The sequence below is a fragment of the Trichechus manatus genome, unplaced genomic scaffold (genome assembly GCF_000243295.1).
Source record: "Trichechus manatus latirostris isolate Lorelei unplaced genomic scaffold, TriManLat1.0 scaffold00023, whole genome shotgun sequence".
NCBI classification, from domain to species: domain Eukaryota; kingdom Metazoa; phylum Chordata; class Mammalia; order Sirenia; family Trichechidae; genus Trichechus; species Trichechus manatus.
In genome coordinates, this window is record NW_004443959.1 from 8,120,894 (window position 1) to 8,138,684 (window position 17,791).

Consider the following 17,791-nt stretch of genomic DNA (forward strand, 5'->3'; position numbering starts at 1 on the left):
TTTTGTTCTGTAAGCCTTCATCTTAAGTGAGAATAATAGCACAATTGGAAGAGCGTAATCAGTCTCACTGAACTGTGTATGTAGAAATTTTTGAAACGGTATATCTTTGGCTATGTGTATTTTCACCAAAAAAAAAGGGTTGAGAAGTTAGAGGGTTAATATGTTGTGGGCTTGTTAACCAGTGTCATAAAACAACATGTGTACTACTGTTTCATGAGAAACTGTTTTTTCTGTAAGCCTTCACCTGAAGTACAATAAAATATTTAAAAAAAAAAAAAAAAGCTACACATAAAACATGAGACAAATACTTGGTAGAAATCACTGTATTTTGTACACCTCTAAGCTAGGGGTCAGAATACTTGGAAAGAAGGCCTTTGTTGTTGTTGGGTGCTGTTGAGTCGATTCCAACTCAGCAACCCTACAGGACAGAAATAAAACTACCCCATAGTGTTTTCTTGGTTGTAATATTTGTGGAAACAGATTGCCAGGTCTTTCTTCTGAACAGCCACTGGGTGGGTTTTAACAGCCAACCTTTCAGTTAGCAGCCGAGCACTTAACTGTTGCACCACCAGGGCTCCTAGTTAAGGCCTTGGATATGCCTTTTCTTCTAGACTCCCCAACTCTAAAGTTCTATGAAGTGCATTTTTTCTGAGTAAACGCCTGCTTTTCTGCTTTGGAATAATAATTTGGTATAGTTTGCTAACTTGTAAAAATCGAACATTTAGAGCAAAGGTTGGCATTTGGCCCATTGCCTGTTTTTGAAAATAAAGTTTTCTGGAACACAGCCATGTCTCTCTGCTAACATATTGTCTATGGCTGCTTTTGCACTACAGCAAGAAAATCGAGTAGTTGCAGCAGACCGTATGGCCTGTGATGCTTAAAATATTTACCATCTGGCCCTTGAGAGCCCTCGTCTAAGATGAGAAACAATTTCCAATACTTTTTCCTAGTTATGTGGATAACAGTCACCATTAATCCAATCCCCAAAACGTAGAGATTAATCAAATCCCCACTACTTTCCTACTTCTCAGTCATCTCTGACACCAGCCACCGACACAGCACTCCCTGTCTGTCCCTGGCACCCGGAGCTAGATCAAGGCTCACAAGTTAAAAGGACACTGTCCTTCAGACTGCCAAATAAGCAGATACCATCTGCAAACTCAGGAGTCTGCACAACAGCCTTATTTCTGATCTACTGGCTATAAATTTGGGGTTTTCCTACTACCCTTTCAGGATGCCAGCCACAAGCTTGGGGGCCTCCCCTGGGTCTGGTTCCCACTACTCCTTTGAGTTCGGTAATTACAGGTTTATTATAGCAAAAGGATACAAATCAGGATCATCATAAGGAAGAGACACATGGGCGAAGTCTGAGAGGGTTCCCAACGCAGAGCTTCCATATCCCAAAGACAGCATGTTGCCCTCCCTTTGCTAATAAGGAAGCTCTCAGGACCTCCATGTTCAGAGTCTGTATTGGTCTCGGACATTATCTAGTCACGATTGAGACCTCAGTACATATACATGCTAGATTAAATAATGCCTCCTGACCAGGTGGTCTTTCTGGTCTAGCCAGTCCCACTCATTAGTACAAATACTCAGGTGTGGTATGGAGATTTTAGATAATAAAAGCACCTCAATTACTAAAATTCCGAGCATTCTCTCTCAGGAACCAAGGACAAAGGCCAGATTTGTTTTGTTTTGGTAAGGTGGTTCATTACCACACGCCTACTGTATTTCTTGAATTGGTATATTTTCAGATAAAGATTGGGAGAGGGGCACTGGCTCAGAAGATGGAGATAACTGACGTAGATAAGGAGCAGTACGCTGTTTCTATGTTGAGGTCTTGCCCAGCTGTATTATGGAAGTGACATATCTGATAATCTTGTTCTGCTTCCCTGATTGAGACTAGCTGAACATAATCTTAGTGTTGCTATACTGTATTTTGTTTGTAATGTCAGATCTGAAGTATTCTCAAAAATCAGCATTTTCTGGGCAATTTGACTAGAGAACTTTATTTAAAAAAAAAGATGAAACTTTCTAAAGAGATCCTGTTAGAGTTCTGCCTGTGAACTCTGAAAACAGCCTCATGGCATATATTATCCCTTATACTTCTGTGTCAGTTAATATCCACTTGACTTTTTCTTCAGCATACAGTTTTTTGCAAACTTCCAAATGCTATTATTATCTTGCCTCATTGAGTTTAAATACAGGGTTTGTTACTCATACTAGGATTAAATTCAGCTACAGAAACTGTTGGCCTAATAACAGTGTTTTAGGCAAGATAGATGTTGATTTCTGTCTCTCATTCAGAGTGTCCTGGAAGTGTTGGTCCCCAGCTGGCATGATACTTCATGGTATCAGGGATCTGGACTCTTTTTATCTGGTTGCTTGGCATTGCATGTCTTCCATTTCCAAGGTCATCTCATTGTTCAAGGTCAGACTGGAACTACAGCCATCGTGTCCTTATGTTAGCCATGAGGCAAGGGGAAGTGAAGAAGGATACTTCTCAGAAGTTGCATTCACCCTTCTCCTTACACCCCTTTATTCAGAAGATAGTCACATGCTCACCAGTGGGTGCAGAGAAGGCTGGGGATTGTAGAATTTATTCCAGACAACCTTGGGCCTAGCAAAGGGGAGTTCTCTTGCTCTGGGTGAAGGAGGATATAGCTTATGAGTAGAGAACAAGCACTCTCTGCTCCGTTTCTTTATTCTTTGGGCTCTTCTTCCTATGCTTGAAGTTCAGCAGCTCCAATAATGGGCATGTTTTGTTTTTATTCTTTCATGGGTCTTCTGAAGATTTGATTTCATGAGATGCTTGGCACATATGCCATAACCTGTTGTTCATTGCCATTGAATTGATTCCGATTCATGGCAACCCCATGTGTGCAGAGTAAAACTGCTTTATAGGGTACATAAACAATATTCAGGTATTTAAACAGTATGTTCTTAAACTTTTTTTTTTTTTTTTCCTATTTACACTGTCAGTAAGGGAGAATTTCATGGCGCATTATCTCTTGTAGACTTCAACGTATTTTACAACTAATAAACTCTTCAGTATGTCTGATTGATTTTCTTTCCCTATGTTTTTCTCGAGACTTTAAAATTTTTTAGGTGGGGGGATGAGTGTCTCATTCGTCTCATGGATGAAAATGAGTGCTCCTTTTTAGTTAAAAGTTAATGTTCCTTTTTGTGTTCTAGGTGAACAGTGTGATAAACTTAGTGGTAATTTTGAAGTTTTTTGCCAGTTTTTTTGAATATAATATTTGCTTTTGCCCCCTGGTCTTTAGGGCAATAGATTGTCATTGAAAAGTGTTTTGATTGATTGACTTACTTAGAGGATTTGATTTCTTAAAGATTTTGATTGGTGAACCTTTACAATGATGTGAGTCTCGGAGCAGCAGGATTAAAAAGGTCTCTAAACTTATAAACCTGAAAGTAGTTCTCAGTCATTGAGACGTAGTTCTCAGTCATTCACACAACCCATAAATGCTTGAGTTCCTGAAATCTAGTGGACATTGGCCCCGGGAAGGCAGAAATGAATGACTGGCTGATTAAACAGAAGGAAAGCTTATTAAAAGGAATTGGACCATTCACAGATTCTTTGGGAGAGGTGGACAACCTGGCTCAGGGCTAATCTTCGAGGATCAAGACTCAGAACCGCGTTGTAGGACCACTGTGATGAGAAAACCAGTGCTATGCAGGCTCTCAGTGAGCGCTGGAGGAAACAGCCTGCCTTGGAGCAAAGCAGGTTCCACGCAGAGCCCGCCGCCCAGGTTGCTAACTCCTGAGTCAGGCACCGTACACCTGATGGAGGGAGCCTAGGTCTGTCCTAGGTGCAGAGCAAGCTGGGAATTTAGGGGGAAAACAACTATATGAGAAAATCCCTCGAATATAGCAAAAACATTCAGATGGATTGGCATCCAGAAAGTATGGTCAAACATTCACTACAAATGAGGAGCTTTTTAAAAAATTTTTTTAGTGAGGGTGGGGAAACAGGTACTCTCATAGGTTGCCGGTTTTGTCTGTTTAAACCTACTGGAATAAAAAAAATGCATGTATCCTTTGTCTTAATGGGCATATCTACCTCTAGGAATTTTTTTTGCAGGTAAATTTATAGCTGGTAAAGGTACACAAATACAGGGAAGGATATTCATTGAGCCTCAGTTGTAATAAAAAGATTGGAAATAATACAGGTCAATTAAGGGGCCTATTTAAATATATGATCATGTATCTGTTTGTTGGAATACCATGTAGCCATTTAAGGAAATGAAGCAGTTCTCTGATTTGGGAAGTTAGCCTCTAAGGTAAAATATTCAGGGAATATACAAAAGCAGCAGAGTGGTGCACCGTATGCTCTCGTTTGTGCAAAAAGAAAATACACCACACTTGCTTGTCACCCGATAGACCATCTCTGAAGGGATACGTGAGAAACTGGGGAGAATGATTTGGTGGCTGGGAATCAGAGAAGGGCAGAAGAAAGGCATTATTCTGTACAGCCCTACATACTTTTTCAATTTTGTATCATGAACACGTATTACAAGTTTTTAAATATTCAAGCCTTGATTACAAAAGGAAATTGCAAGTAAGTCACTGGAAATTATATTACCTGGTGATAACAACTGCTAGCATTTTGTAGATGTTTTTAGGATTTTTTAAAGTGTAGATAAGCGTTTTAATAAGTATATTTTCATTTTAAAAATACATTATATGGCACACTTTATGGTGTTTTATAACCTTGTTTCTTTCAATATATTGTGAATGTCTTTATATCAGTAGATATACGTTTACATCATTTTTAATGGCTCCATAATATTTGTTTGAATTAGCCTGTTGATGGGCATTTTGGTTGTTTCCAGTATCTTGCTATTCTAGGCATGGTATAGGATATTACATAATGTAACAAAACATGTTTAGTATAAAAATATACTCTCTTGTTCAGTGGTTTTGGCAAACTATATTTCCCCAGAATGATACACAGAAAGAAACTTTATTAGTTCTGTTTAGGTCTCCAGGTCTTTAATAATTCATCCTAACCATCCTTTACTCTAAAACCTTACTTCATCTGTTGAAATTCAAACCTTTATTCCATTACCCTTAAAAGATCTTTCTAAAATACTTGAATCATTTTGCCGCTCGCTTGTTCTAAAAATCTTGACTCCACCTATCCCATGGTTTACATTTAAACTCCTCAGCCTGACTCCCAACTTGACCTGTCTCTGCTTTCCAGCGTGACCTCCATGTCTTCCCAGAAAAGAGGCCTGGATTGCTTTCCAGTTACTTGGCTTCAAAGGCACCTCATAGCCTACTTTTTCTGCAAAGTTTTCCTGTCCATTGTCTCACAGAAATAGTATTTTCCTCAGTTGGTACTTTATATTTAGAAAGTTCCCTGTCTTCCTGACTTGATAATAAGCTTCTTGAGCTTCTGTGTGCATGTTATACATTCAGTAATGATTTGGTGAATTATTCTCCATTTTCTCATTAGTAGGTGATATTTACAGGTGAGCAGAAGTTCTTGTTCACACTAATCACATAAAATGGAAGAAGAGGAATTGGCTTTCCAAGTGCAAGATGCATTCTGGGGAGAAAGTGTGCTGTATCTTAAATACACATGTGTTAGATCTGTTGGAACGTCAGGTGAAGCTGGCCAATAAATATGTCAAGGTGGCCCACCGCCATTGCGCCATCTGACAGTCCTTTGTTTTCCTGTAGGTGGCAGAACTGCTGAAGCCATTGTAGATGCCGCTATCAGTGCTGTACGACAGCTCGTAAAGGATCGCATCGGGGGAAGGAGTGGTGGATATAGTTCTGGAAGACAAGTAAGGCTACATAGTTTCAACGTTTAATGTGTGATACTTTTGAAGTCTGAATGTGGACTTCTGATAGATCTTTTCTTTTTTTTTAATCTTTTAAATTGGTGAACTTTCCATTAAAAAATTATAATAGAGATTGGGTTAGCTGACCCCAGAGGGAGTCAGAGCCACCCAGCCTGCTCATTTGGCCTCCTCTCAATCAGCACTGCCATAGCCAGTCAGCCCCAGGGCATCTTGCCACAGCTCCATGGCATGAACCAGGCCCTCACATATGTTTCCTGGATCCAGGGTGAAATGGAAGAGTTTGGACTGCAGACGGAGAAAGCACTCCAGGCCAAGGGTGCTGGGATCAGAGGACAGAACAAAGAGGAAATTTGGATAACCTTTTGGCCTGTTTCTGGCAATTGGCCCACAAGCCGTAGAAAATTCTACATAAATGGATAGGAAAAATGAAGATGAGAAATAAGTTCCTGTTCATGGACTGGTATTCTAGATGCTCTTACACGAAATGCGGAGCTTAACCACAATGCACAGATGTTCTTGTGAAAAGGCATTCTTTCTGTATATAGTGTGTGTGCGTGTGTGTGTGTGTGTCTGTGTCTGTGTGTGTGTGTGATGGCTCTTCACTCTTAAAGGAAAGCCAAAAAACTAGCTGCTTTATATAGCTGTAAAGCGTGTCCAAAGATTTTCATGTTCTTGCCTTTTATTTCAAGCATAGACATTTAATGAGCACAGTTACCTCTTTTTTTATATTCCCTGTGGCTTTTGCCCAGCCAACAGAAAGCAGAATAACAATACTGTGATTTAGTACTGAAGAAAATTCTTGGAAAAAATAAAAAGATTAAATGTTATTTTTAGCTTTCTTGAATTTAGGGACTTTATTTATGAAAAGACAGTAATTGTAGTTATGTATAGCATCCTGGGATAAAGCAAGAACGATGCTTTGATCTGAAATAGAACAGTGTTGTTAAGGTGGTTCTTTGAGCCACATTAGAGTTTCTCTTATAAAAGGCAGGTGATGCAATTCAAGCACATGATGTATTTTATACTTTATGTATTGGTCTTTATTGAAAGTAGACTGTTTACCGTGCGAAAATAGTAATATTAAGGAATGCCCCCAATTTCAATTGAATAGTTTTTACTTGAAGAATAAAAATTCTAAAACTTCTTTAAGATGTAGACATGACTAATGTTTTGTATACATACATATGTGTATATATACACACACATGTTGTTAGGTGCTGTCGAGTTGGTTCTGAGTCACAGGAACCCTGTGTCCAACAGAACAAAACACTGCCCAGTCCTGCGCCTCACAGTTGTTATGCTTGAGCCCGTGGCTGCAGCCAGTGTGTCAGTCCATCTCCTTGAGGATCTTCCCCACTTTGACTGACCTTCTAGTTTACTAAGCACAGTATCCTTCTCCAGGGACTGATCCCCCCGATAACATGTCCAAAGTATGTGAGACGAAGTCTTGCCATCCTCGCTTCAAAGGAGCATTCTGATTGAACTACTTCCAAGACAGCTTTGTTTCTTCTTTTGGCAGTCCATGGTATACTCAGTATTCTTCACCAACACCATAATTCAAAGGTGTCATTTCTTTGGTCTTCCTTATTCATTGTCCAGCTTTCGCATGCATATGAGGAGACTGAAAATAACTGTGGCTTGGGTCAGGTGCGCCTTAGTCCACAAAGTGACGTTTGCTTTTAACACTTTAAAGAGATCTTATGCAGCAAATTTGCCTGATGCAATATGTTGTTTGCTTTCTTGACCCCTGCTTCCATGAGTGTTGATTGTGGATCCAAGTAAAATGAAATCCTTAACAACTTCAATCTTGCCTCCATTTATCATGATAATGCTTTATTGGTCCAGTTCTGAGGATTTTTGTTTTCTTTATGTTGAGGTGCAATCCATACTGTAGAGCTTGATCTTCATCAGTAAGTGCTTCAAGTCCTCTTCACTTCAGCAAGCATTGTGTCATCTGCATATCACAGATTGTTAATGAGCCTTCCTCCAATCCTGATGCCATGTTCTTCTTCATATAGTCCGGCTTCTCAGACTGCTCAGCATACATATTGAATATAAGTATGATGAAAGGATACAGCCCTAACACGTACCTCTCCTGATTTTAAACCACACAGTATCCCGTTGTTCTATCAACTGCCTCTTGGTCTATGTACAGGTTACACATGAGCACAATAAAGTGTTCTGGAATTCCCATTCTTTGCAGTGTTATCCATAATTTGTTATGATCCACACAGTCAAATGCCTTTGCATAGTCAATAAAACACAAGTAACATCTTTCTGGTATTCTCTGCTTTCAGCCAAGATCCATCTGACATCAGCAGTGATGTCCCTCGTTCTATGTCCTCTTTTGAATCCGGCTTGAATTTCTGGCAGTTCCCTGTCGATGTACTGCTGCAACTGTTTTTGAATTATCTTCAGCAAAATTTTACTTGTGTCTCATGTTAATGATATTGTTCGATAATTTCCACATTCTGTTGGATCACCTTTCTTTGGAATGGGCACAAATATGGATCTCTTCAGTCGATTGGCCAGGTAGCTGTTCTCCAGATTTCTTGGCATAGATGAGTGAGCACTTCCAGCACTGCATCCATTTGTTGAAATATCTCAGTTGGTATTCCATCAGTTCCTGGAGCCTTGTTTTTTGCCAGTGTCTTCAGTGCAGCTTGGACTTCTTCCTTCAGTACCATCAGTTCTTGATCATACGCTACCTCCTGAAATGGTTGAACGTTGACCAATTCTTTTTGGTACAGTGACTCTGTGTATTGTTTCCATCTTCTTTTGATGCTTCCTGAATTGTTCAGTATTTTGCCCGTAGAATCCTTCAGAATTGCAACTTGAGGCTTGAATTTTTTCTTGAGTTCTTTACGCTTGAGAAATGCCAAGTGTGTTTTCCTTTTGGTTTTTTAACTCCATGCCTTTGCACGTTTCATCATAATACTTACACTTTGTCTTCTCGTTGCCCTTTGAAATCTTCTGCTCAACTCTTTTACATGATCATTTTTTCTGTTCCCTTTAGCTACTCTACATTCAAGGGCAAGTTTCAGACTCTCTTCTGACATCCATTTTGGTCTTTTCTTTCTTTCCTGTCTTTTTTATGACCTTTTGCTTTCTTCGTATACGATGTCCTTGATATCATCCCACAACTCATTTGGTCTTCATTCATTAGTGTTCAATGAGTCAAATCTATTCTTGAGATGGTCTCTAAATTCAGGTGGGATATATTCAGGGTCATACGTTGGCTCTTGTGGACTTGTTCTAATTTTCTTCATCTTCTTCTTGAACTTGCATATGAGCAGTTGATGGTCTGTTCTGCAGTCAACCCCTGGCCTTATTCTGACTGATGATATTGAGCTTCTCCATTGTCTGTCTCTACAGATGTAGTTGATTTGATTCCAGTGTATTCCATCCGACAAGGTCCACATGTATAATCGCTGTTTATGTTGTTGAAAAAGGGTATTTGCAGTGAACAAGTTACTGGTCTTGCAAAATTCTATCATGAGATCTCCAGTATCGTTTGTATCACCGAGGGCGTATTTTCTAACTACAGATTCTTCTTTGTTTCCAACTTCAACATTCCAATCGCCAGTAATTATCAATGCATCTTTAGTGCACGTATGATCAATTTCGGACTGCAGAAATTGATAAAAATCTTCAATTTCTTCATCTTTGGCATTAGTGGCTCGTTCGTAAATTTGAATAATAGTTTTATTAACTGGTCTCCCCTTGTAGGGGTGTGGATATTATCCTATCGCTGACAGCAGTGTACTTCAGGATACATCTTGAAATGTTCTTTTTGACAATGAATGTGATGCCATTCCTCTTCAAGTCATTCCTGGCATAGTAGACCATATGATTGTCTGATTTAAAATGGCCAATACCAGTCCATTTCAGCTCACTAATGTCTAGGAGATCAATCTTCAAACGTTCCATTTCATTTTTGATGACTTCCAATTTTCCTAGATTCATACTTTGTACATTCCACTTTCCAGTTATTAATGGATGTTCACAATTGTTTCTTCTCATTTTGAGTTGTGCTGCATCAGCAAGTGAAGGTCCCAAAAGCTTTACTTCATCCACGTCATTAAGATTGACTCTACTTTGAGAAGGGAACTCTTCCCCAGTCATCTTTTGAGTGCCTTCCAACCTGAGGGGCTCATCTTCTGGCATTATATCAGACAGTGTTCCACTGTTATTCATAAGGTTTTCACTGCCCAGTTGTTTCAGAAGTAGACCACCAGGTACTTCTTCCTAGTCTGTCTTCGTCTGGAAGCTCTGCTGAAACCTGTCCACCACGGGTGACCCTACTGAGGTGTTTTTGTTTGTTTGTTTTTAGTGAAACAGTACTTCAATGTAAAAGTAATGGTGCTTCTATTCTTTTTCTTTTGGTATTTGAAATGCCATGGCACAGCTTAGCTTCCAGCAACACACAAGCCACCCAGTATGACAGACTGACAGACCGAGTGTGGATATATACATATATACCCTCCCCTCCCATATATATACACACACACACATACGCATTTATAACTGGAATGGTGTTATTTTTGACCAAGTTGTAATTTAAGATTTTGCATGTACTTAAATGACAGGGCAGAAGTGAAAGTTCAAGTAAGAAAGACGTGATTGAACTGACAGATGACACCTTTGACAAAAATGTCCTAGATAGCGAAGATGTTTGGATGGTTGAGTTTTATGCTCCTTGGTGTGGACACTGCAAAAAGTAAGTATTGTTTACCAAGTTGTCTTTTAAGTCACTGAACTTCTAGTGTATGTATTTGGTTCATTTTGAAAGAGGTGAAGTAGATAATAGATAACCTCTGAGATTTTGTGCAGAAAAGCTGATACTCAGCGAATGTTAAACCTTGATATTAGTGCCTAGAGTTCCTTCCGTCATTTCAAGAATTAACAGGGGAGTAGGATCCAGAGTTGGGGGAAGTAATGAAGGATTGGAAAGCAAATGCAAAGGATGGTATCAAAAGTTTGTAAAGCTACGCGCAGTGTGGTTTCCAGGTGTGACATATCTGGATTGGAGAGAAAGCTACATAAATTAGTTAAAGTGTATTTGCTTTGAGTTAAAATGCAAATCTTTTTCCATAGTCTAGAGCCAGAATGGGCTGCTGCAGCTACGGAGGTGAAAGAGCAGACAAAAGGAAAAGTGAAACTAGCAGCTGTAGATGCTACAGTTAATCAGGTCCTAGCCAACCGATACGGGGTGAGTATATTTATAAGACTCATTTCTTTGTAAAATACACAGTATTGTCAAGTGTTTCCCCATTTGGTTCTCCAGGCCTCCCCATAAGGTAGGAGGGAAGTGTTCAGCCAGTCTGTAAATAAGGATGTAAGAATTTAGCTTAAGTCACCTTATTGTCAAAACTACTAAGTCTGGAACTCAGGGCTGTCGTATTTTTGTTGTTTTTAACATCACCCTATTTCTACTGTGTACTTAACGTAGCTCAGCTCGCCCGAGTTTCTACAAGTTTTTCATATGGCTTTTGAAAGGTGATCCATTTGTTCTAGAATAGATACATTGTATTAATTGTAGATGCAGGGCTTGAGTAAGATTTGGCTAAACCTCACAGCCTGTTAAAGACTCCCTGATTGACACTACCTGCGTGTGTCACCCTTTGACATTGATGGCACACTGGGATGTTTTTGTTAAATTACTTCTAAGGTGGTTTTAGGAACCATAGAAATTGTGTTGTCTTTAATTAATGTTATTTTTACTTCATACAGTGGTGTTTGGTTTTTTTTAAATAGATTAGGGGATTTCCTACAATCAAGATTTTTCAGAAAGGCGAGCCTCCTGTGGATTATGATGGTGGTCGGACAAAATCTGACATAGTTTCACGGGCCTTAGATTTGTTTTCTGATAATGCCCCACCTCCTGAGCTGCTTGAGGTAAACCACCGAAATCATTTATACTAAGAAACGCTTTCCCAGTCTGATAGTGGGGAATATTAAAGTGATTTGAACTTCCAAATGGGCAAAAAAATGTCTGATGAAATGCTTCTTTTCATAGCTTTTGGCACTAAAATAATTGCACTGTGAGCAAAAATGTACCCTAAGCTTCTTACCAGTAGAGTGGATCTAGTCACTTTTTTGTTTATCATTCTCAAAATAATAGCTAGTGTGTATTGTGTACGTAGCCATGTAATTTTCCAGTGCTTTTACGTAGATTTTTTCTCATTTACTTTCATGTAAATAATAATAGATATTATTTATATGAGCTTGAAGAAATTACTTTAGGAAGCTCTCCATGCCTCAGTTTCCCCATATGTAAAAAAGGGATAAAAATGGTAGACCCATGATAGGAACCCAAACGCTGATTTCAGAGATTATGTATATATGCTGTAATAGAGCAAAATTGATTGTCTAAATTCATAAGAATCAGGATCAGCACAAAGCTGGTTCCTGTGAGGTACAGGTCAGGTATATCTCCACTTTCCCACTTCTCCATTATTTCTGATACTAACCACTCCCCCCACGGCACTCTGCTTCTCTGCTGGGTTCCATAATTGGTTGCAACGGCCACACACAGCTCACGGACCATACTCACAGTTATGTGGCTTATTAGGGATGTAACAGGCTACAACTTAGGTTCAGGATCAACCTGGAAGTCACAGGAACAACTTGACATCAGCGTCAGGAAGCCCACAGGCAAGGTCTGGAAGGGTGCCTCAAGTAGAGCAAATAAGCTGTCTTCTGGAACAGCTCTAGCTAGCACTGTTCTGGGCCAGTGCCGCCATCCTTCTCCAGTGATTAGCAGGCGCAGCTTCTCTGCCAGGCAGCTGTCTTCTCTGCTGTTAGGTGCTCCGCCGCGGACCTCTCTGTTGCTGACTGGCCCAGCTCATAGCCAGTGTATCAGTTCGCTCATCTGCTCAGTGCCTTCAGGCCTCTTTACCATCAGGCTCTCTGCTGTCAGGCCTCTCAGTTGCTAACTGGCCTAGTTCATAGCCAGTGTAGCAGGACTGCTCTGCTCCCAGGTGGCTCTGCTTCTCTGCCAGCCCAGGTCTTAACCAGCAGCTCTCTCAGCTGCAGCTTTTTTGTACCAGGCCTGAGAGGACCCTCCATGTCCAAGGACACACTTCCCTTCTCCTGTCAACCAGGAAGTATCTGAAAACCTGTGCGTGTCAGCCGTTTATATGTCTCAATCCTCATCAGTTACAAGGCAGGGCCTCCTTCACAGGCCAGAGTTCAACCAGTTCTCAGTTACCCATGAGTTGTCAGTCACCTCAGAGGGTAACATTTTCTGCCAGCAGGGACCTCCTCCTGTGGGTAGAAGTACCAGCCTCCTGGGGTAGAAGGCAACCTGGGAGGTCCCCCAAGTTGTTTCTCTAAAGAACTAGGGGAAAGGTAACAACTCCTTAGGAAAATGTCTCAAGCTATTTTCCCAAAGAACCAAGGCAAAAGGCCACATAAAGGAACTCATTGCACCACATGTGCAAATAGCTCACTACCGCCACAGACAGATGTCTTAGAAATATGTAAAAAATGTTCACATAGAAGACTGAAGTTTTTTTTTTTAATTGTTGTAGTTTAAGTGAAAGTTTACAATTTAAGTTAGTCTCTCATACAAAAATTTATACATACATTGTTACATGACCCTGATTGCTCTCCCTATACTGTGACAGCACACTCCTCCTTTCCACCCGATTGCCCGTGTCCGTTCAGCCAGCTCCTGACCCTCTCTGCCTTCTCATCTCACCTCTGAACAGAGGCTGCCCTTTTAGTCTCATGTATCTACTTGAGCTGAGAAGCAGTCTTCGTGAATATCATTTTATGTCCCACAGTCCAGTCCAATCTTTGTCTGAAGAGTTGGCCTCGGGAATTATTTTAGTTATGGGTTGACAGAGAGTCCAGGGGCCAGGCTTTCTGGGGTTCCTCCAGTCTCAGACCATTAAGTCTGGTGTTTTTACTAGAATTTGAGTTCCGCATCCCACCCTTCCCTGCTCTATCAGGGATTTTGTGTTGTGTTCACTGTCAGGGCGGTCATTGGTGGTAGCCGGGCACCATCTAGTTCTTTTGGTCTCAGGCTGATGAAGTCTCTGGTCTTTGTGTCCCTTTCTGTCTCTTGGGCTAATACTTTCCTTGTGTCTTTGGTGTTCTTCATTCTCCTTCACTCCAGGTAGTTGGGACCAATTGATGCATCTTAGATGGCCACTTGCTAGCTTTTAAGACCCCAGATGCCACTCACCAAAGTAGGATGCAGAACATTTTCTTAATAAACTTTGTTATGCCAATTGACCTAGATGTCCTCTGAAAGCGTGGTCCCCAGACTCCCTCCCCTGCTATTCTGTCCCTCAAAGTGTTTGTATTCAGGAAACTTCTTAGCTTTGGTTGAGTCCAGTTGTGCTGACTTCCCCAGTAATGTGTGCTGTCCTTCTCTTCACCTAAGATTCTTGTCTACTATCTAGTTATCGAGTAACCCACACCCTCCCTCCTGACCCTCGTAACCATCAAAGAATGTTTTCTTCTGTGTTTAAACCTTTTCTTGAGTTCTTATAATAGTGGTCTTATGCAGTATTTGTCCTTCTGTGACTGACTGAATTCACTCAGCATAATGTCCTCCAGCTTCCTCCATCTTAACAAGATGTTTCATGGCTTCATCGTTGTTCTTTATCATTGTGTAGTATTCCACTGCTTGGATATACCATAATTTGTTTATCCGTTCTTCCGTTGATGGGCACCTAGGTTGTTTCCATCTTTTTGCTATTGTGAATAGTGCTGCAGTGAACATGGGTGTAAATATATCTATTCGTGTGATGGCTCTTATTTCTCTAGGATATATTCCAAGGAGCGGGACTGCTGGATCGGATGATAGTTCTCTTTCTAGCTTTTTAAGGAAACACCAAATCGATTTCCAATGTGGTTGTACCATTTTACATTCCCACCAACAGTGTATACGTGTTCCAGTCTCTCCACAACCTCTCCAGCATTTATTATGTTGTGTTTTTTGGATTAATGCTAGCCTTATTGGGGTGAGATGGTATCTCATTGTAGTTTTGATTGGCATTTCTCTAATGGCTAATGATCGTGAGCATTTCTTCATCTGTCTGTTAGCCGCCTGAATGTCTTCTTTGGCGAAGTGCCTGTTCATATCCTTTGCCCATTTTTTAATTGGGTTATTATTGTGTTTTTGTTGTTGGGGTTTTGCAAGGACTGAAGTTCTTAGTGAAATTACCATAATGATATAAACATCTTTTATAAAGCACTATTGTTGTTTCCTTAATGCATACAAGAAGTATTATTTGGTAGAGTCTATCCCTTTAGTGAAAATGACAGTGCTAAGTTTTTTGGGTATTGTGTCATGCACCCTGAAACAGTACTTATAACAATGCTTTGTCTTCTGGGTTTCCTCAGATAATTAGTGAGGACATTGCCAAGAAGACTTGTGAAGATCATCAGCTCTGTGTTGTGGCTGTGCTGCCCCATATTCTTGATACTGGTAAGATTAGCAGAAACTCATTTTCCATTGGTTCTATGGCCATGAACTCTTGAGAAGACATCCTAAAAAGAGTAATTTTATGGACTGCTTTATTTCTACATTTAAAAACTTTTGTCTGTTTAAATCAGGAGCTACAGGCAGAAATTCTTATTTGGAAGTTCTTCTGAAGTTGGCAGACAAATACAAAAAGAAAATGTGGGGGTAAGTTATTAAACTTTTTAATCTCACTATCAAAGTTATCTTAACAGCAGATTTATTTTAGGATGTGGAAGAATTTTTCTGTGGCCACAAATAACGGAATAAACCTGGATTCATGTAAGGTTTGAAACAAAGTAGCCTCTACAGAGTTAGGGGAAAATTATCTTTACTCTTAAGTAACCAGAAAAGTCGTTCTTAAATCCCAAGAGTCATGTAATAAAACTAAAAGATGACTTCATTGTATACAGCTTTTAATGGTTAGATTCTGATAAAAGCTTATAAGACACTTCTATGTACCACAGTGTACATTTTTCTCGTAGAAATCATATTTTAAATGGTGGGTGGGGTCCCAGGCTAGCAAGCAAAAACTTAATTAGGAATGTAGCTGACTTCTACCAGAGCTCTGGAGACTAAATAAAGAGTGAAGGCTGGATCTGGGCAAATTTTTAAAACAAAATGTATCTCCTTTTCATTCATCTTCTTGCTTCTTGTCCACATTATCCAAGAGATGCTTCCACAGGTACCTGGTGCCCCTGCTGTCCCTCTCGCAGAGACCTTATTGCTCTGTCATTATTCTAACAAATATTTATTATATGCCTACAAAATGCTGCATTCTAAAATTATTTATACATAGTATTTTAAAAGTTAGTTTAAGATACTTGATTGAGCATTTTTACAGTATTGGTTAATGACTCATCCGTAACTCTTTTTTAAAAGAAATTGTTACATGTTTTAAAGAGTATGCAAAATAACCCAGGTGATACTGGTCAAATTTCAGGTAACAAAGAAAGGGGAAATTTATGTAATTTAGTGGACTGGTGGGGATTGGGCAAAAAACTGTCTGAGTAGATAGACCAGTTCATTCTGGAGACTTCTGGAGTTAGGGCTTATGGGAACAAAAGGGAGGAGCTAGAGTTAGCTAAAGGCCCATCTAAAATACATTATTTAAAAATTTATCTTTTGTTCTTTGATGTATTCCTGTACCCATTTCATTCCACAAAATATTTGAAGTATAATCTTTTATTCTTTAATTAAGATCTACCAGATTCTAACTAATTTGAAAGGGATCCTTGCCCTAAAATCCAGTTTGCTTTTCTAGATGGCTGTGGGCAGAAGCTGGCGCCCAGTATGAGCTTGAGAATGCACTGGGGATTGGCGGGTTTGGATACCCCGCCATGGCCGCCATTAATGCACGCAAGATGAAATTTGCACTTCTGAAAGGGTCTTTCAGTGAGCAGGGCATTAATGAATTTCTCAGGTAATGGCTTGTTTTCTGGTCTTACTTTCTGGAGTGGGCAGGGTTTTGTTTTGTCTGGTTCCCTTGCAGTTTTTGATTCAAAACTAGGTTTGTATAGACCAGGCAATAAATGTAGTTATTCTGGATTTGAAATTCTAGAGAATGAGATAATTACAAATTAGAGCATTTAAATCATCTTTCCTTACTTTGTTCTTTTTCCAGTGGAAGTACTCCATATGGTGAGTGATGCTAATGTTTCCCTACCCTCAGGCCACCCTACTTGCCATGCTGTGCACCTGGCATAGGGCTCTGTGGGTTACCACAAGGGGCACCCTTTTCTAATTCTCGTGGATCTCATAGGGATAAAGGCAGACCTGCCTCACCCATTCCTACCCTAGTGTACTTTGCACTCCTGACTTCAGGTAATAGGGTTTCCATTTCTGGGCACTTGGCTTTGGAATGTAGTTATTTGAAAATGGGTGGGTTTACTTAAATGAGTCCAACAGTATGCGAACAACATGATAGGTTCCCTTGTTAGGGCCTTATATTTATTTAATTCATCCTAGAAGCTGATACAGTCACTTCTTAGATGAATACAAAGCACTGACCTAGAGTTTTTGTTTCAGGTCTTACTTTCTTCCTTTCTAATTTATCAGCTGCTTTATGAAAGTTATTCAGCATACAAAGGTAGCTCAGGAGGTTATGATGAATAGTGAAAAGTAATAATAATGTTCTGAAAGTCTGTGCACCTCTTCTGCCAGCCTTACTAGTTCACATCAGCAGAAGTCATTTGGGGACTGTACTGTGCGGCCAGAAGAGTATGGGCTCTGAAGTGAGACTATCAAGGGTCACATGTTAGTTTTGCCACCTGTGAGCTGACCTTGAAGGAGCCCTGCTGGCTCAGTGGCTAAGTGTTTGGCTGCTAATTGAAAGGTTGGTGATTTGAACCTACCAGCCGCTCCGCAGGAGGAAAATGTGGCAGTCTGCTTCCATAGGGTCTCTGAGTCGTAATCCATTAGACAGCAACAGGTTTAAGCTGACCTTGAGCAAAGCAGAGGTATGGTGGAGTGATTGAAAGGG

At 40.1% G+C, this 17,791-nt stretch overlaps 1 protein-coding gene across 2 annotated transcripts in view; it reads left to right on the forward strand.

The window, feature by feature from the left end:
* The window catches only part of PDIA6 (protein disulfide isomerase family A member 6), a 38,559-nt gene that overhangs the window by 15,297 nt on the left and 5,471 nt on the right, over positions 1–17,791 (forward strand). For both annotated transcript variants that reach the window (XM_023728254.1, XM_004373059.3), the window contains exons 5-11: positions 5,707–5,813; positions 10,421–10,551; positions 10,929–11,043; positions 11,589–11,729; positions 15,192–15,276; positions 15,405–15,477; positions 16,574–16,732. In XM_023728254.1, the coding sequence (XP_023584022.1) occupies positions 5,707–5,813; positions 10,421–10,551; positions 10,929–11,043; positions 11,589–11,729; positions 15,192–15,276; positions 15,405–15,477; positions 16,574–16,732 (811 nt within the window). The remainder of the gene's footprint in view (positions 1–5,706; positions 5,814–10,420; positions 10,552–10,928; positions 11,044–11,588; positions 11,730–15,191; positions 15,277–15,404; positions 15,478–16,573; positions 16,733–17,791) is intronic.